This window comes from Anas platyrhynchos, chromosome 22, assembly GCF_047663525.1.
Source record: "Anas platyrhynchos isolate ZD024472 breed Pekin duck chromosome 22, IASCAAS_PekinDuck_T2T, whole genome shotgun sequence".
NCBI classification, from domain to species: domain Eukaryota; kingdom Metazoa; phylum Chordata; class Aves; order Anseriformes; family Anatidae; genus Anas; species Anas platyrhynchos.
The window spans coordinates 6,446,759-6,464,844 of NC_092608.1; the positions used below are offsets into that span (position 1 = coordinate 6,446,759).

The 18,086-nt window shown below is 54.3% G+C and overlaps 1 protein-coding gene across 4 annotated transcripts in view; it reads left to right on the forward strand.

Annotated features, from left to right (window-relative positions):
- Positions 1-13,941: 13,941 nt before the first annotated feature.
- Positions 13,942-18,086, forward strand: part of EPHB2 (EPH receptor B2) — a 115,744-nt gene continuing 111,599 nt past the window's right edge. For 2 of the 4 annotated variants that reach the window (XM_038166708.2, XM_038166709.2), the window contains exon 1: positions 13,942-14,500. In XM_038166708.2, the coding sequence (XP_038022636.1) occupies positions 14,416-14,500 (85 nt within the window). In that variant the 5' untranslated portion in view covers positions 13,942-14,415. The remainder of the gene's footprint in view (positions 14,501-18,086) is intronic. The other 2 variants (XM_027443044.3, XM_038166710.2) reach the window with 1 other exon arrangement.

Consider the following 18,086-nt stretch of genomic DNA (forward strand, 5'->3'; position numbering starts at 1 on the left):
ATCTGCTGGGGGGGATCCCCGGGCTCAGGGGGGGTGAGGGGGAGAGGGGCTCTCCCTGCCCTGCGCCGCCAAAGCAAGCAAAGCGCATTCAGGGGCTGAGAAAAGGGATGAAAAGGAAGAAAGGCTGGGCCACGCCGCGCAATGCAGCTCTGCGGAGCGGGGAGGGGGCTGCAGGATGGGGGGAGCGGCTCCTTGGGGGCCGTGCGACCACTGCCCCGGCCTTGGGGATGAGGTGGGAGCTGGGGGAGCCTTCCCAGGGGGGGGAATGATCAACATCGACACCCACCCGGCTCCCTGGGCACCCGGAATGCCCTCCAGCTGCCCCACGGGACCCTCCGTGAGCCTAACGCACAGCCTGGCTGGTGGGACCTGGTGGGAACCCGTGGGGGCTGCAAAATACTCAGTGCTTCCCATGGGAAGCCAGTCTGGTCGTGATGTCCCATACCTGGGGCAGCGGGTGCACAGCTTCCAGGATATTAGGGAGCTTGGCAGGGCTCGGGGCAGGGACATTGGTGTCCAGCACCACACAAACCTCAGGAACCGGAGGAGTGGCATGTTTTGTGCAGATGAGGTCAGAAGGATTAGGTCCTGCCAGCCATGTCACCATCACAGGGTGAACAGCCTGGTGCTTCCTCAAAGCCAACAGCTGGCAGGGCCAGACGAACTGTGGGACCACAGAAGAAAAGGTGGACAGCAGCTTCCAGAGCCTAGAACCATGGGCACCCATGTAGAGCAAGGACATGTCCCTGTTTCTCAAGGCAGTGCTCATGTTCACTGGGGCTTTCAGCTCCTAAAGAGACCAGGCAAAGCTAAAAGGACTGTATTTCTGTATGAGGCAGGAAGAAGCCAGGGCTACTTTTAGTCCACTGTGTGGAAACCATCTGTTCCTCCCCAGAAGCAGTTGATGGTGACTCAGTAAACAACTCACAACGATACAGTGATACCCGCTTCTAAATGCTTCAGGACAGCAAACATCTCATCTCCCATGGATGGACTCACACGCATTGGGCCTCTGCTTTTTCCTGCCCATCCTGCAGTCTCAACTATCCTTATTGTGCAGTGGTGAGCACAAGAATGTGTCTAAACAGGGCCAATCTACACCAGGGATTTGCTCTCTGCTTCCCCAGGCTCAGGGCAGGCATGGATGAGCAGACCAGGAAGGTTCTTCTGGACCTCCAGAAGAACAAGGAGCTCCTCCAGAAGAGCATGACTTCTTCTGGAGATGCTGCCCAGAGGAGCCCAGAGCTTGGATAGAAGCAACCTAACCCAATTCAAAGTCTTCAGCCACTTTTGGCAAGGACTGTACAGTAATGCCAGTGGCTTGCACATACTGCAGCAGTATGGAGAGAGTGGGGGAAATGTGATGTTCTCTCTCATATGGGCTGAGGATTTATTTAATTACTGCAGCTAAGGCAGCTTGCGTCTCTTTCTAGCCTGGCGCCGGTCCAGTCCAGGGAGTGGTCCTTCCTCTCTGGTGGCCTGGAGCCAGTGCTCCAGGAGCCCTTCCAAATCTGTCATGATGTGGTTGGGTCATGCACGGGGAGAACATCTCTTTCCTGCAGCTGGGTGGAGATGTCAGGGAAAGGGGACAAAGTGCTGGAGAAGCAAAGAGGATCAGAGCACCCCCGTTCCATTAGGCTTTTCGAGAGATGGTGGGCCAGAGAGATGTGGGGCTGAGGTCAGGTTATTACTGTTTTGGATGGTGGAGGAGCCCCCGGTGGAGCAGGCGGCTGTGGCCTGGAGGAGGCCGCGGCCTGTGGAGAGCCCCCGCAGGAGCAGGCCCCAGGCCGGAGCTGCAGCCATGGAGAGGAGCCCACGGGGAGCAGGGGCAGAGAGGGACCATGGAGGAGCCGCAGGTGGTGAAGTGATAGGGACTGACCCCAGCCCCCATTCCCTGTCCCCCTACATTGCTCTGGGGGAGAGGAAATGGTAGAGGGTGTGTGTGTGGGGAGTGGTGGTGGTGTAAGGTGTTTTTGTTTGCTTTTAGTTCTCGCTGCTCTAGTCTCTTATCAATAGGCAATAAATTACATTTATCTCCTTTATTGGTGGTTGGTGAGTGATCTCCCTGCCCTTATCTCAGCTCATGAGCCTTTCTTCATTGTATTTTCTCCCCCTTTCCCTTCTAGGAGGGGGGGGTAAGAGATAAGCTTTGTGGTGTGGCTGCCCATCAGCGTGAAACCACCACAGGCATGCGTACCCTCGGTTTGTAGCAGCACCTCTCAGACCCTGGGGACTGCCTGTGTGGCTGCCCTGCTAACCAGCTGCTTCACCAGCACAGCCTGCTCCATTCAAGTTGTGGAAGGAAAGAAGAAGAGAAGGAGAAGAAGAACTGGCAGTGCTCTATTTAGCCACTGAACATGACCATCAGATGACCTATGGCTGGCTTGGATGCATTTGGAAGAGCCAGCTGGAGCAGTTCTTTCCCAGGTGGAAGAATACATCGCTTTTGTCCAGCCTTTTAGTCCAAAGATGGTGTGTGAGGCATGTGAGAGAAGGAGTGGGTGCAAGAACGTTGCTGGCGTCTCTTTGTGCTGAGGATCCAACATCATCCGACTTCAACGGGCTCGGTAAAGTGAAGTGAGTGAAATCAGAAAAAAAAATAATAATAAAAAATAAGGTATTCAACCATAACAAGGCCACTTGTTAAGCTGCAGATAGAGAAAGGAAGTGTTTTCTTTTCTCCATCTAGCAGTGACAATGAGAGACACCTCGCAGATAAAAGTCCATTGATCCAGGAGTCCTGGGGAGTGAGCAGGGAGGGAAAGTCTATCCCATTTCTGCTGCTGTCCGAATTCAAGACAAGCCAGCACTGACCACTCCAGAGCTCTCTGCTCCTCCTTCCCCACTGCTGCAACGCAATCCTGGGCTTCCCTCTGTAATAACACACACTTAAAACACACCTCCTCTGATCCCCTGGTCAATGCCCTATCCTACCTACTGAGCCTGAACTTATCTTTCTTAAATTACTGATCATTTAGTTCCTACAATCTCTGGAACACCTTGCCTTGATAGCCTGCGTGGTGCTGAGCAGCTCTTTGAGAGGAGCTCTCCTTTGAGAACCAGAATTGCTGGAGATGACTGAATGGGAAATTTACATTTCTTCAAGACTTAGGCTCAAAATGAGGAACCCTTCTCAAAAGGCAAGATGGTCAGATGTACACATGCCTGATGCATGCTGCACTCTGCAGAAGATAGCGTTAGGTGCTTCGGAGTGGTGCAGTTTTTGGCACAACCCATTGCCAGGGGCAGCTTCCAGCCTGTCAGCCTAGGTACAAGTCCTTACCACACAGGCGAAGAGGTTCAACACATCACAGGTCAGGGTTGTTTCTTCTTTTTGCCTATGATGGAAAAAGGGTCTACACTTTTTTTTTTTCCTTTTTTTTTTTTTTTTGCTTTTTTTTTTTCTTTCTTTTTTTTCTTTTCACTTCTGTTATTCTGAAGAGTGGGTGTCTACCAAATGCAGACACACTCCTGCAGGTCCTGCAGCGCTCATATCCAGGGGCAGCAAGTTCCCTGGGCAATCTCACAGGGGTATGAAAGCACATCCCTGAGGAAAAGGACCAGAGATTGCATCAGAAGGCCTGCAAAGCCTCCGTTCCCCTCCCAGAGGCCAGCAAAGCCTCCATGAGAGTGAAAAATGTTGATGATTGTGTCCTATATTTGATTCCAGCAGGACATGGGAGGCTGAGCACTGGCCAGCACGCCAGGTGCAGTGCTCACTGACACACACGCATGGCAGGCACCGCTTCCCCCAGGCAGGATCGGAACGGGGCGCGTAAATCTGAGCCGGTTGCTGAACGCGAATTGCCTGATGTTTTCCGACAATCCCCCTTGCTGCCCTCGTTGCAGACAGTATCTGTCTCCCCCTTCACCCTGCAGCTCTCACAGCCTCCTTTCTGGCTGTTGCGTGGATTTCTCATCCTGGCTCTCCTCCCTTTCCTCCTCCAGGCCTGGCTCTGCTGGGAGGGGCAGCGCCTTCCCGAGCCCCCCAAAGGCCAGGGATGGGCTCCTGGAAGCAGAGCCAGGGCTCTTGGCTGCCAAGCGATGCTCTCTTTCCACACGGGGATGGACGCAGAGCGGGGGCTGACGAGCAGAGGGACCTGCCAACCTGCCTTGGCTGCAAGGCTGGAGCCCTGGGAGCCTGCGGGGCTGGGAGGCTGCAATCTGCCTCCGATCTGCTGGTATCCACGCCGCATTCAGGCCAGGCTTGCAGCAGCTCACTCTTGGCAGTGCTCCTACGCGGGGCTCTGGGGCTGCACTGTTTGCTTATCTAGTGCCGTGATTTAACACAGACGCAGGAACTCACACACTCTTTCCCAGTCTCCTTCAAATTACTTTATTGCTTCCTGTCAACTAGCCGAGCATATCCTGTTAATATACAATCCCCAATGAGCAGTTTTCACAGCATAATCCCCCTTTGTCAGATAACGCAGCTCCCCTCCCAAAGGACGGCCCGGTGCTGGGCATCTAAGGATGCAGGATCCCAGGACGAGGTGGGTATTTTTCAGTTGAAGATAAATCCCAGTGCCGCAAAAAGACACTGGCTGGCTGCCAGTTTTGTTTTACTTCCCGGGCTCCATCCATAGGTGACCTCTCAGTGGATGCCCGTGCTGAGTGCTCTCCTGTGCTGTGATCGCAGGGAGGGCCCTGCTGCTGGAGCCTTCCTCCCAGCTCTCGCATCCCTGCTGGGAGAAGTGTCTGCACCCCCAGCAGAGGGGCAGCAGTGACTCCAGGCACTGCAATCTTGGAGCTGATGGCACCCTACCACCTGTTCTGAGGACTGTGGAGCTCCCAGCAGCATTCAGTGATGTCCAGCCAACATATCTGCCAAAGATTGTTGTTTTCTGGGCACCTGCTGCGTTCCTCCTCCACGCCTCAAATCCTTTATCCATCGTGCTTGGGTCCCATGCGAGGACATCCCCGTCTCCAGGCTTTGCATTGCAGAATGGTCGCACTGCTCTGCCCTGCCTGGTCTTCTGTAACCTCCTTGTGGGCTTTCTCCATAACCTCGATGTCCAGCTGATGTGCCACTTGAGACCATGCCACTCTTTTCTCCTTGATGTAAGACTGGGGAGGTCCCTTTCAGGGAACACCCTTGTGATTTTTTTTGTGATTCCGTGACGTGAAAGCCTCCTGAAGACCAGGTCACTGCAAAGCCAGCATGTCACCTTTGCCTCCCCCGTGCCTGTGCATCCCCTCTGTTCTTGTGGCAGGTGGCACTGAAGCCCAGCTGCTCCTGGGCTGCCTGCTCTGCAGCGTGGCAAGCAGGCAGCGCTGCTGCAATGCAGAGGACAGATGGAGGAGCTGGCTGGGCCGTCGGCAGCCGAGGGACAGAGCACGGCGCTGGTGAATGCAGGTGCAGCCGGGCTTGGTGCTCCAAAGGCAAACAAAGCGGGGAGGTGATCAATCTGCCTTCGAGGCTAGTCCTAAAGTTGTTCATCTACAGCACTTGTGACACTGCCAAAGGGTCACGGCTGAGGGCAAATGGGGGTACATAGCCCAGACCCTAACACCTCTTTTCCCTAGGGAGCAGATGCCTCCGCTAACACTGCTTGGCATAATCCACCAGATCTTTTCTTGGGGCCATTTCTTCAGCAAACTTTGGTATTTCGGGGCTCTGGAGTCTGTTCCCAGTAGATCACTTGTACTCTGCAGGCTGAAAGTCGCTGTTTGTGTCTGCTCCAAACGTGCCCCTTGTCATCAGACTCCCCCTTTGGCCCGAGGACAGGGAACACACGCAGCAATGTCATGCAGCTGTAGCAGCACATGCAGACTTATTTTTGTGGTTGTATTTCCCAAGTTTCTCCTTGATCCTGGCCCTAGGACAGTTTCGTTCTCTGAAGTCATTCCTGGAAGTTGGGGACAATAGTGGTACTAGCTGTTGTTTTTACTAGCAGCTGGATCTGCCCTCGAGGCCACCCCATGAAGTACTTGTGATGCTCTATGCACTTAACACCTCCGTAGCTGGAACATCCTCTTACAGAGCACAGTTCTGCTTGTCACAAAAGGAAAATCCCGTCTGACCAAAGAGCAACACAGGTCACTTACCTCGGTGACATCTGAACAGACAGTCCTGGAAATAGACTCCAAATTAAAAAAAAAAAACAGTTGAAAAGGAGTATCTGTCCTCCCAGGTAAATCAGAAGCTGATTTATTTCCTCTCTAACATGCCTGCTGAGTAATGCATTCAACACAGAGCCAGCCCAACATACCCCAAGTTTGGAGGACTCTGCTATCACTCTGCCTCCAGGGGATGGAGCAGCCACCTGCCCCTGCCCCTGCTTCTGCTCCTTTGCTCCAGCACCCTGCACTCGCTGTCCTCTTGAAGCCCACAGCCTGGCACCTATGCAGCAGCTCTGAACCCTTGGTACCCACAGCTCTCCAGACAAAATGCAAAGTATCTCAAGAAAGCAAAAAAGCAAAGAGCTGTTTTAATTAAAACCAAATTAAAGACCTATCTGATAGCAGCCTGGAGATGAGTAATGGGATGCAGCAGCCTTTGTCTCATGAGCTGAGCTCGGAGCAAATGGGGCCAGCAGCCAGGCAGCGGGGACGTGCTGGAAGTCCCCATCCATCCACTGGTGGCTCCTGGTGCCAGGGAACGTCTGCTGCTGCTCAGCCTGGAGGCTGGGGTCGTCTGGTGCAAACCTGCTGCATCCACAGCATCTCCAGGGCCCAGGAAGGGTTTTAATCACAGAAAGGAGACAAACTGGGGCTATGTGAACCCTGAGAGACCTGTATTGAAGATTTCCCAACTCTTCATTTCCATGGGCTTCCCGGTGTGTTATACACACCCAGATCCCTGTTTCAAGAACTTGTTCCATCTCCACTTGAATCCCTTTGAGTTTCTTCTGTCCATAGCATCCTCTGCAAAGCAATTCCACAGTTCATCTCCCACCCAGATGGAGAGTTACCTCCCTCTGAGCACCACCAGTCTTTTCTAATCTGACCCTGAGCCTCATATAGGTTTCATTTGACAACCTTGGCTTGTTTATAGGAAAAGACAGAGAGCAGCCAGCTTGTTGCTGTGCATGTGAGGTTGTCATTGTTTTCCCCATGTGCATTGTTTATCCTTTGTCACCTCCCTGTTTGTCCCTGTTTCTGTCACTTTGGGCCTGTTGAAATGTATGGGTCCCAGTCCAGACCCTGCAGGACTTCTCCACTTGCATCCCCTACTGCTTGCTCCAACTCCCTGCTGCTCTCTCTTCTCCAGTTAAGAAGACAAGGAGCTTTCGTCGTACTGCTTGGTTGCTTATTTTCCTTAAAAATACCTTTGGCAAGAGACTTAATGGAAAGACTTTGGGAACTCCAGCAGCTGACCTGCACACTGACCTGCATGTGTTTGGCCTCTGTGAACCACTCCAAGGGGTTGTGAAGCAGGACTCCCCTTTGCAGAAGCCCTGTAGTGTCCCCCCCAGCAGTTAGCTCTTAACCAAGCGTCTTTACCTCTGTCCATTATTACAACCTCTGTCTTGTACAAGCTTCAGGCTGCAGTTCTCTAGCTCCTTGTGCCTTCCCGGGACTTCTCACAAAGGCTGGCATCATGCTAGCCATCACAGCATCCCTCAAGACACCTGTTTCTCACACTTTCCTTGGGTAAAGCAGGGGTCAGCATCCCCATGTGCTCACAACAGGCCCCTGAGGGCACATTCAAGGAGCAGAAGTTTCTCAGAGACCAGCCAGGATGCTGATGCCAACTGGCCAACGGAGTCTCAGCAGTTGTAAGTTCGAGGCCCAGTGTGGAAAAAAAGCAATGTGCCTCCTCCATCAGCAACGTTGAAGGGCTCAGTGAGAGGATGGGGAGCGTGCCATGACCCTCCTGAGCATCACAGCCCACCGGGTGTGTGGCAGGGACCCGTGCAGCAGCCTCTCGACCAGCTCTGCTCCATCCCAGTGGAGCCGTGGCAGCGTGTCAAGGGGAGGGGAGTCCCCCGAGTGCCGTTTTGCTGGTGGATCCCTCGTGTCGCCAGGGCAGCAGCCCAAAGAGCAGATGGATGGGCTGTTCCAGGGGCAGCCGTGCTCCATCCGTCTTTGCTAATTGGGCAGCATTTCCTCTTGCTCCTTGCCAGATCCATCTCCTGTTGGCGGACAAACGCAGAGCAGGTATCAGCTCCTGCGCCGGGGCCAATGATTCTTGAGTCTGCCGGGATGCCTCCTCTCTCTCTGCCCTGAATGGACCCTGAAATTTCTGAATTTTCAATGCGAGCCCCTGCCTCTCCTTCCTCAAGGACGTGCTCTGCCTCCTCACTGCCTCCACCGTGCTGGCCCAACACGAACATCGCGCTGCTCTCCTGTGCTGTGTGCTTCGCCTCACCTTCATCTCCCAGGGCCAGAGCTGTCCCTGAGCAGGAGTGGATTAACTCATCACTAGAGCTTATTCCTCTGAGGAGTCTTACAAGGAAAAAAAAAAAAAAAAAGAGTAAGCAAGTTAAGTGTTAGAATGAAAAGCGTGCACATAAATTTGCCAGGGAACAGGGGCACCCAGCAGCTCTCTCGCTTGCAGGACTTGCTCCAGCTCCGTCACATTTCAGCCAAAACCTTACGGAGTGGATATTCCTGCAGCCAAAGAGAAAATGTGAAATGCCTGTTATACAACATGCGGCGCTGCTCCTCCTCGCGCCTGACCTTTTGTCTGCAGACCTTGGAGGGCTTTTGTCTGCACACCACACCGCTTGTTCCATGCTGCTGCCTCGCCGTTAGCTTGCTCCTCTTTGGAAAGACCCAGGCAACCCGTTTCTTTTCCATCTTCCTGCTGTGAAAGATGTGGCTGCCTCCTTCAGGTCTGTGCTTTTATAGTAAGCACCTCTTAGGAGAAAAGAGCCATTTCACAACACGCCGGTGTCTTTGATCCTATATGTGCTTTTTCGTCAACCTACGATGTCTCAGGGCACCGGAGAATTTTGCTCATGAGAGCCTTGAGCATAACACATAATATTGCATTTTTTTTTTCCATAGTGTTCGTAAGCATTTGCAAAACTCCTATTTTTAACACCGACAATGACAAAAAACAGGTAGTTTTCTCCCCAGTTTCCTATTAAATGCCATTTCAGCATTTTCAATTTCAAGGATGCCACCCTGTAATTTTATAGTATTAAACAGAGACCCGAGTTTGACTTTCCAGCTTTTCTAGTTTCCTTCAAACAACTCCAAAACTATTTTCCAGAAGAATTCTGGATTGTGGTTGCCCTGCCACAGAATAGCACGAGTTACATCCTTTACTTTTACAAATCTCTAAAAATTACAGCAATTAAATGTTGCGTCCTTTGATGTCATTTCCTCTGCCAATATGCAAGGCCTGGCAGTTTTGTTATCAGAGATTAACTACTGGGCAGTTTTGTTCACTAACATAGCTCTTTCTGGTTAACTGTAAAATAATCAAGGGTTGAAAAGAAAATATTTTCCAGAATACAAAAACTACCTTCTGCCAATCATGACTCATGGTTGTAAAATCTTCTGGATTAGATTTACATACATAACATTATATTCTGGTGATGGCTCCACCCGTTCTTTGCTGTGTATCTCAATCCCTTTTTTATTTATGTATTTTTAAAAACTTAAAGTAATAACTTGTAATCTTGATCACTGAATTTCTCTACATTCTGGGAAAATAGGGGTTCCTTGTTAGTTCTATGCTTTTATTTAATTTGGCCTTCTTCTATCTAAGTTTTTTTCTTCCTATCTCTGTAAAATCCTACTCATTTATGATGCCCACTTTTCCAAGAAGACTCGACATATTTGTAGCCCTAAAGGAGCTTTATTCTTCCAAAAGTTTCTTTTAACTCTGCAGCCAGTTAACATGCAACCACAATCAGATCATTTCTACAATACCTAACCTGAGCTTTGCCTGCCCATGTTTGTCTCTGACTGTCATAATTTGGTGTCAAATTAGCTGTTGAACAAAATATCCAATTTTTCTGCCCAATTCTAGATTTCTAAATCTGTTTTAAATGCTTCAAAAGTGCCTCTTCTCTTTAATTTGTTCCCATGGATACCATTCAAAAGTTACATTCATTTTCGGAGTGCAATGCTCTTCAAATCTTTAGAGCAATCTACCAGTTGACTTTTGCTTCCTAATTTAGCTGAAGGCTCTGAAAATCTAAGACTTCAGATATTGCAACGGCAACAAAAATAAAGCTACCTTTCACTCCTCGCTCCTCTCTGCAGCCACGCTTGTCTCCCCGTAGAGATAAAATCCTTGCCTGAAGCTTTTCTAGGGCTCTGCAGCATTCCTGGGGGTCCTGGCACAGGGCGATGTTTGCATGACCCGTGCCATCCACTTGCCTTCCTCCTTGCTGCTTCTCTGTCTCAGCCCCGCTCCTGGCTCCAGGTAGCATCAAAGTGCACGGCAGGCAGGAATCTTTCATTTACCAGCGGAGGAGCTCAGAAATGCTGGAGGAAAAGAGCTGGAGGGGAGAGGGAGCTGCTGCTCCCTCCGTTAGGACCCTGTAACAAGCTGAACGGGTCGAGCAAGGAAGGCTCCGAGTGTCACATTTCAGCACGAGCCACCCAGGGCCAGGTATCTATCTGCACAAAGCGTAAGGGGATGCAAAAAAGCCTTATCTTGATGCAGCTCTGCAGAGAGAAACCTCCCTCCCCACAGCCCCAGCGGGGCGGGGGTGGCTGCGCTTGGCAGCCTGGCCACCTCCTTTGATTTGGAGGCCGTAGCCCGGTAAATCTGGGGAAAAATGTGGCCTGCTCTGGGGGAAGGATGGAGAGGGAAGGGGGTCTGAGCACCCTGAATAATGCCCCTTTCCCATATGGATTGGGAAGTGGGGATCTTCCTCCCAGAGGTGCTGGGTAGCCCTGGGGCATCCCTATTGCTCCCCGACCTCCTCCCCAGGGACCCCGCGTGGTTCTCCGGCAGCCTTTTGGGCACTGTGGCGAGGAGAAAAGTCAGGGAAGGACAAAGAAAGGGCTCTGCTCGGGGTCTTGTGTCAGGCTACAGCCACGTCCTGCTGTGGGGTCTCTTGCTGGTCACACACCCTTGACTGAGGCTAGGAAAAAATGCTATTGGGAACAGTTCCTGCATCCCTGCTGAGCTGGGGAACATTAAGTAGGTGATAATAAGTGGCCCCTGAGCAGGAGGGCCTGCTCTCCTTTGGATAGTGCTGCCCAAGACAATTTATCATTCAGACAAAGTATTCGGGGAAAAAGGGTTAAACACTGCCCAGCCTCCCCAACCAGCAGTGACTTGGGTTATCTGCAGCATGGCTGCAGGGCTACATGGTGCCTGTACATGTTCGGGGATCAAGAGTTAAGTGTTTAAATGATAAGTGATATCTTAAAAACATAAGTTTAGCAATGAGTCTTTGCCGACAATACTACACTATTAGTTAATGGGCAGAATTAACTTACTGGCCTGGGGCCAAGCCCGTCACAGCCAGAGCCAGAACAGCTGAAGCTGCTTTTCACTTGGGTTTTGCTTTTATGGGATTTGCTGCAGGGAGACTCCAATTTCTGTAAAAATATGCTAGTGTTTTCCTCCTCCCAACCTGCCCCTGGAAGCTCAAGGCTCCGCAGAGCCCGAGGGACTCAGCCGGGAGCTGGAAAGCTTTCCTCTCGCATGCAGGGACATGAGCAAGGGTGCTGATTTCCCGCAGGGTGCCTTGCCACAGGCCCCAACCAGCCGCCTGCCTGCGCTCGGTGGGTCCTCACGGGCAGATTTACTGCTCCAAGTGCCACCAGGGGACTCGTTCCCCATCCTCGCCACCCAAATGAACATCTCTCTTCCTCTTTTGGGGGCCTGAGCGTGATTAAGTAGCTCTGGGGGAAAGGGTTTCCCTGGGCTTTTAAGAGGAATCTTCTCCTGGGTCCTCGTGGTGGCCAGGACTCCTTGGAAGGTGCCACCTCTGGCTCTGGCACGGCCCCACTGAGCCTAGAGCCCACGCACGACAGCTCCACAACACCCACTGCACAGAGCAAGGAGCAGGTTTGCTCCCACCAAGCTGGCAGCAGGATGGAGAGAGCTTCACCTGCCCCATCGCCTCCCACAGCATCTCCCTCAGCTCCTGTCGGTCGCCTGCTGCTGCGCCTCTTTAACCTCGCAGGGAGAGACACGAAGCCACTTCCTCCAGGTGTGATGAGCCAAGGGCTTCATGTGCAAATACAACCTGTTCTTCCTGCACCAGGAGCTGCGGTGAGTCACCATCAAACCCGTTTTAATGTCCTCTAGATGCCATCTCTCTTATGGCTCTGCCTGGGAACCAGCGCGCAGTCGAAGCTGTCCCATTTCTGTCACCCCAGTGCTGCTGCTTTCCCAGACCAGGCTTCACCTAGCGCTCCTTGCAGCGGGGTTTAAGGATCCCTGGGCGGTGCTGCACGGGCATTAGTGCCCCCCTGTGCTGTGACCTTCATTTATGGAGGACGCCGAAATGGACTTGGGGTGGAATGAAAGGAAAGGACACTGGGGGAGGTCTGGTGTCCATCACCATGGGGTGGCATTTCACGGCACTTGTGAGACCACTTGGAGCTGCTGGGTTGTGGGACAGAGGGTGGAGGCTGGTGGCACCCCTTGTGCAGACTGCAAACTCCTGTGAGGCCTTGAGAGGCCATTCCATGAACACCACAGGAATATGACGGTCACTGAAGGCCCTTCCTGGGAGCAGAGAGAAGACATGAGACGGGACCAGAGCTCAGCAGTTCATGACTGACTCTGAAGAGCATTTTCTGGGGACAAAAGAGACTCCAAAGAGTACATGTGAGCTTCAAAGTCACTGCAATGGTCAGACAATAAATCTGTTTGCTCCAAAATCCAGTCTCTAGGAGTCTAAGGGGATGCTCAGAGAAGGAGCTGAAGAAGACAGAAGGTCTCCAGAAGACAGAAGGCTCCTCTGGGACAAAATCCCCTCTGTCCCCAACAGCACAGGCCTGGAGAGCTGTAAGAAAATCCTGAGAGTCTCGGACTCCAGGCTTGTGGGATCAACTCCGGAGATCTGTGGTGGGTCCTCAGGGACATACCTGAGAGCATCGCACTGCACAACAGCCCTGGGACCAGGAGAGGTTGAGTGTATGGTCTGAAGAGTCTGGAAATGAACAGACCATTTCCTACCCGACGGGAAATTTTGGGTGCTCCGGAGCCACGGGGAGCAAGGGGTGCACTACAGAGCCTGGGAGCAGACAACATGTGAGGAAACCCTGAGGACAACACGATGGAGCTGGCCCACAGGATCCTCAGAAGGCTGCTGCATTGAGCTTGGTGCCAACCTCCAGCTGTAGGATCTCCCAAAAGGGGACCAGAGCCTGCCCTTGGTCACGCTGAGTTACGGGAGGTCATCTGGCTGACGCACATGCCTTTGGCCGCCACCACCAGGGAGCCTTGACCTCCTCCAAACACAGCTGCAGCTGGCAGGAAACGAGTTACCTGGAACCGGTCAGGGAATTCAAGAGGTTCCAGCTTAGACATTTTGGTGGCTTTGGCTCACGAGGTCCCTAATGGGCAGATTGGGCTTCCAGGCGCATGGGGAAGTTGGGGATGTCGCGTGTTGCGACGGAGACACGGAGCTGGGCCTCAGCTCGCAGCTTTAAGGAACATCTCACTTGCCCCAACCCGCTGTGAGGGCTTGTGACCAGCTCCCAACCCCCCCAGCCTGGAAATGGGGGAATCCCTGCTCACACCCCAGTGGGGTCGCTGACCCCTGAGGGTCTCCGGGTCAAAGCCAGGCTGAGCCAGCCCGTAACGAGGCGCTGCTTTGGGGCCGGCTCCGTTTCCACGTCCCTCCAGACGCTCTCCTTTGGCTGCCCGGGGGGTGCAGGGGCCCTGCCCCACGGTGTGTGTTGTTGGGTGGGGGGGGGGCTCGGGGCGGGGATGCCCCCCCTCGGCACCACCTCGGCGGAGCCCCGTGCGGCGGCCAGAGCGGAGCAGAGAGCGCATCCCCCGGAGGGGGTGTGGAGGGGGGGACGGACGGACAGACCTCGCCCCCCCCCCCCAACTCCCCCTCCCTTTCCACTTTCTCAAGCGCTCGGTCAACCCCGCCGGGAAGATTTGGGCTGAAATCACGGCTTTCTCTGCATGATCGACAGCTCCGGGACAAACCATCGGCGGCCTGGGGGGGAGCCTCCTCCCTCCTCCTCCGCTCCTCCACCATCTCCCGCACCTCCTCCGCTCCCCTCCTCCCCCATCCCCGCCTCCCCCTCCCCAAAATCACCGCCGCCCGCCGCCCCCCGCCGCCCCCCGCCGGCTGCGCGGAGCCCGGGGCCGGGGCGGGCGGCGCTGGGGGGGCTCTCCCCGGAGAACGGCGGCGGTGGGCTCGGCCCGGCCGCGACGGCGGGGGCCGGCGGTGAGCTCCGTGCCCGCGGCCGTGCCCGCGCCGGCGGCGGCCCCAGCGAGGGGCTCGGCTCGGAGCTGGGCTCGGAGCTCCGCTGCCGCCGCCGCCGCCGCTCCCCGGCTTCCATGGAGCGCCGGCAGCGCCGCGTCTGATGCCCGGCCCGGCGCGCACCATGGGGCCGCTGTGGCTCTGCTGCCTGCCCCTCGCCTTGCTGCCCCTGCTCGCCGCCGTGGAAGGTAAGGCGTGTGTGGCTCTGTGTCTGCGAGCTCCCCTCTCCCCTTTATTCATTTTATTTTTATTATTTTTTTTTATTATTTTTTTTTTTTTTCGGGAGGTGGCACTTCGCCTTCCCTCCCCCCCCTCCCCTCTCTCTTCTCCTCTTCTCTTCTCTCCCGCCGCACCCCTTCCGTGCCGCCGGAGGGGAGGCGAAGTTTCGGGGAAGTGCTGCCCCAGGTGGAGGTGCCGCATCCGGAGCCCTTCGGTTTTGGGGTGGGTGGGGGGGTGGGGAGAGCTCCCCGGACCCTCCCGGTGGCTGCGTGGCTTTCTCCTGCCCCTTTTCTCCGCCGTCCCTTGTTGCCCAGCTTTGGGCATCCCTCGCCGGCACCTCCCCGGGTGCTCTCTGGGCACGGCGGAGCCTCTCCCCCCAAGGGATGCCCGGCTGGCAGCTCCGCCGCACCGTGCCCGCTGCCGGGGCGCACACAGCCAGGCCTTGCCGGCATCCCGGAGCTGGGAGCCAGCTCCCCGCAGGCGTGCGCGGCTTTCCCGGCCTCCCCAAGAGGAGCCGGACTCCCCACCGACTTCCCCAATTTCCCCCGTGCCGAGACAAAGCAGAGGCAGGCGGCAGGTGCGGACAGAGTGCGGGGTGGGTGCGTGGAGAAGGCGCCGGGCAGGAGCCCCCATCTCCCCAAAGGGGGGTTTTGGGGGTCCTGTGCCCGAGCGCATCTCAGCAGCGCCTTGGGTACACCCCAGGAAGGACCACGCCAGGCTGGGGGTGAGCTCCAGACGCCGGGCTGAAGGCTGGCCAGGCCCAACGCGTGGCTGCCCTGCATGGGAGAGCTGCGGCGAAGCCAGCGAGGGGGCTGCGGAGCACCCCCAAGGTTCGCCGGGTGCTCGCTGCTGGCCCTGGGCGTGGAGGCGCCGGGCGGTGGGAGCTGCACGGCCGGTGTTTGTCTGGAACATGGATGAGGCACCATTTATTAAGTTGGAGTTTTGGGAGATGACTCATGGGTTGGCCAGCTATACGTCGTGATATTTACAATATGGGAGCTTGGCATAAATAGGACTATTTACGTTGCATCGGAGAGCGCTAGCCAGCTCTGCTATTCAAATGAGCCTTGTATGGTTTTAATTAAGGGGGGGGTGGTGGTGGTGGTGGTGGTGATGAGCATGTTTGTGGGAGCATATGTGTCCACATGGGATGCGTGGCCCGATCAGCCGGCAGCATTGCCACTTACCACGGCGTTTGCTCAGCCAGCCGGGCCCGGGAGGGATCGGCCACGCCAAGGTGGTGCCGCTGACTATGGGCAGGGAGGGATGCAGGTGGCTGTGCAGGGATGGGGTGACACGACGGGGTGATGCCGGGCGGTGCGGGGCTCATTCCTGGCCCTGGGGCTGCTGTGTGCTTGCTGGAAGACGTGAGGAGCACGGGTGGCCTTCCCACCACCGTGGCAGGAGCTGGGTGCACGAATGCTGGATTCAAGGGATGGGGAGTAGGCACCTGGGGGCAAGGGGACAGTAAGCGCTGGTGGGAGGTTGAGCCCACCCTGGAGATGATCGCTGTGAGATGTGTTCCTGCAGAGGTGGGGATGCTCTGGGGAGAGGGCTGCTTCTCTGCTGGGCTCCAGCAGCCGTCCCCATCTGACTGAACGGCTCATCTAAGGTTTGGGGGGTTCCCCTCAGTGGCCTTGCTGCTACCTTTGTCCACATTGTGTGTATCCTGGGGTTGTGGTTGCTTGCAGCACTGGTGTGGGCAACCAGCTACCATGTCCTGGCCTTTTCCTCCTTGCAAAGCCTTCTGGAGAGCTGATGAGGCAAAAGAGCATGGGATGCAGCCCCCGTGGTGCACCTCTGCTCCTTCCTTCCCTCTGGGAGCTGCTGTTTCAGGCAGTGGCTCATCCCGATGTTCCGTGCCATGCATGGATACGGTGTCCATCTGCATTTCCTGATGCTCTGGGCCTTGTTGGTGCATGCAGACTCACCCAATGGTGCCCGATGACCAAGGAGATGGTGGCTGGACCCTGCTGGGCACCTCCGCAGTGGCAATGCCCCCTGCGTGGCTGTCACTGGCTCTAGCACATTCCCCAGTGTGTCCAGGGCCAAAATGGGGAGAGCAGGGCACATTCAGGGAAAAATGAGTTCTGGTTATTTGCCCAGGGATCCTGCCTCCTGAGTCCTGTTTTCAGCTCTGCTACAGAGCTTTTCTGTAATGCCGGTAATTTCACTTGTCTCCTCTGTGCCTCAGTTTTCCTAATTACAAGGCGTAAAATAATACAAGCGTCTCTCCCAAGGGAGCTGCGAGGTTTTGTTAATGAACATGACAAAGTGCTTTGGGATCCGTGGTTGAAAGTGCACTGAGAATACAGTCTTAGTCAGTGTGTGTGTGTGTGTGGTGTTTATTTATCTACATGCTTTATATTTCTCTGTACACTATATATTCACTTGCATTTAACAAACCTTAATTAGAAACAAAGCCGATAGGGAAGGAAATATAAACAGGAGTGTGCATGAAAATTGGAAGTTGATTACTCACTGGCCAGCAGAATGCATGTCTCAGGCTCAGGAGGAAAGGCTGTTTGGTTAAAGAAGGCTCTGTTAAAAGGAAATGTGAAAAGAACGTAAAACATAAATCAATATGGAAAACAGGGAGGTGGATGACAATGTACATAAAGCAGAGGTTAAGAATTGCATACAGTTGTTAAGGCAATTGCAAGGTAACGTATCTGTGGCTGAGAAAGTTCAGGCTTATAAAAGGAAAGCTTTTTTTTTTGTGTGTGTGTGTGTTTTTAAAGAAAGTCAAGAACAAAGGAGTCCTGGAAGGGTCTGGATCCCACACCAGTTGGTAACAGTACTGCTATCACTAACGGCTTCTCTTTGTATTCCTGCTCACATATGCTGCTTGCATGGTGTGGCATATCTGGAGTAGTGATACTTCCAAGGTATTTGGGGGGGGGGGAGCCGAGGATGGGAGTTATGGATTTCAAAATCAACAGCCTGGCTAACTCACATGCAAGAGAAAAAAAAATGAAGGCACTCTTCACCCCTTTGGAGTTAACTTTTCATAAACCTTGCAGCGCTGGCAAGTTTCCCAAGGGTTGGAGGAAAGCCAACCGTGTACCAAAAAATGTGAAAGGAGAAACGAGATGGTCCTAATATCTACGAGGGCACAGCTAACCTGGGAGCTGCACAGAGGCCCCAGCAGCTGGGCCCACAGCGGGTTGGACCCATGCGGGCTCTGCAGGATGAGCAGCGGCAGTGTCTGGAGCAGGCGAGGGGACTTTGCACCCCGTAGGGTTGCTGAGCATCCTCCCGCTCCTCTGCAGGGCTGTCGCTGCTCCAAGCTTGGTATCAAGCAGCAGGAGGCTGGTGCAGGAGGGCTGTATCCTCTCCTGGAGGCATACCTGGGGCACATCGTGGCCGAGGGGCTGGGGAGAGCTGCATCTACCCCCAGCTGCACGCTCCTGCGCCCGTCCTTTGAGCAAGCTGGAGATGGGACCTGCTTGTTTGTGTTGAATTTAATAACGTGTTGTAATGTACATAACATGCATTATGTATTTATTGCGTTGCATACATGTGCATAATACACGGCATGTTGTGTTTTATGTA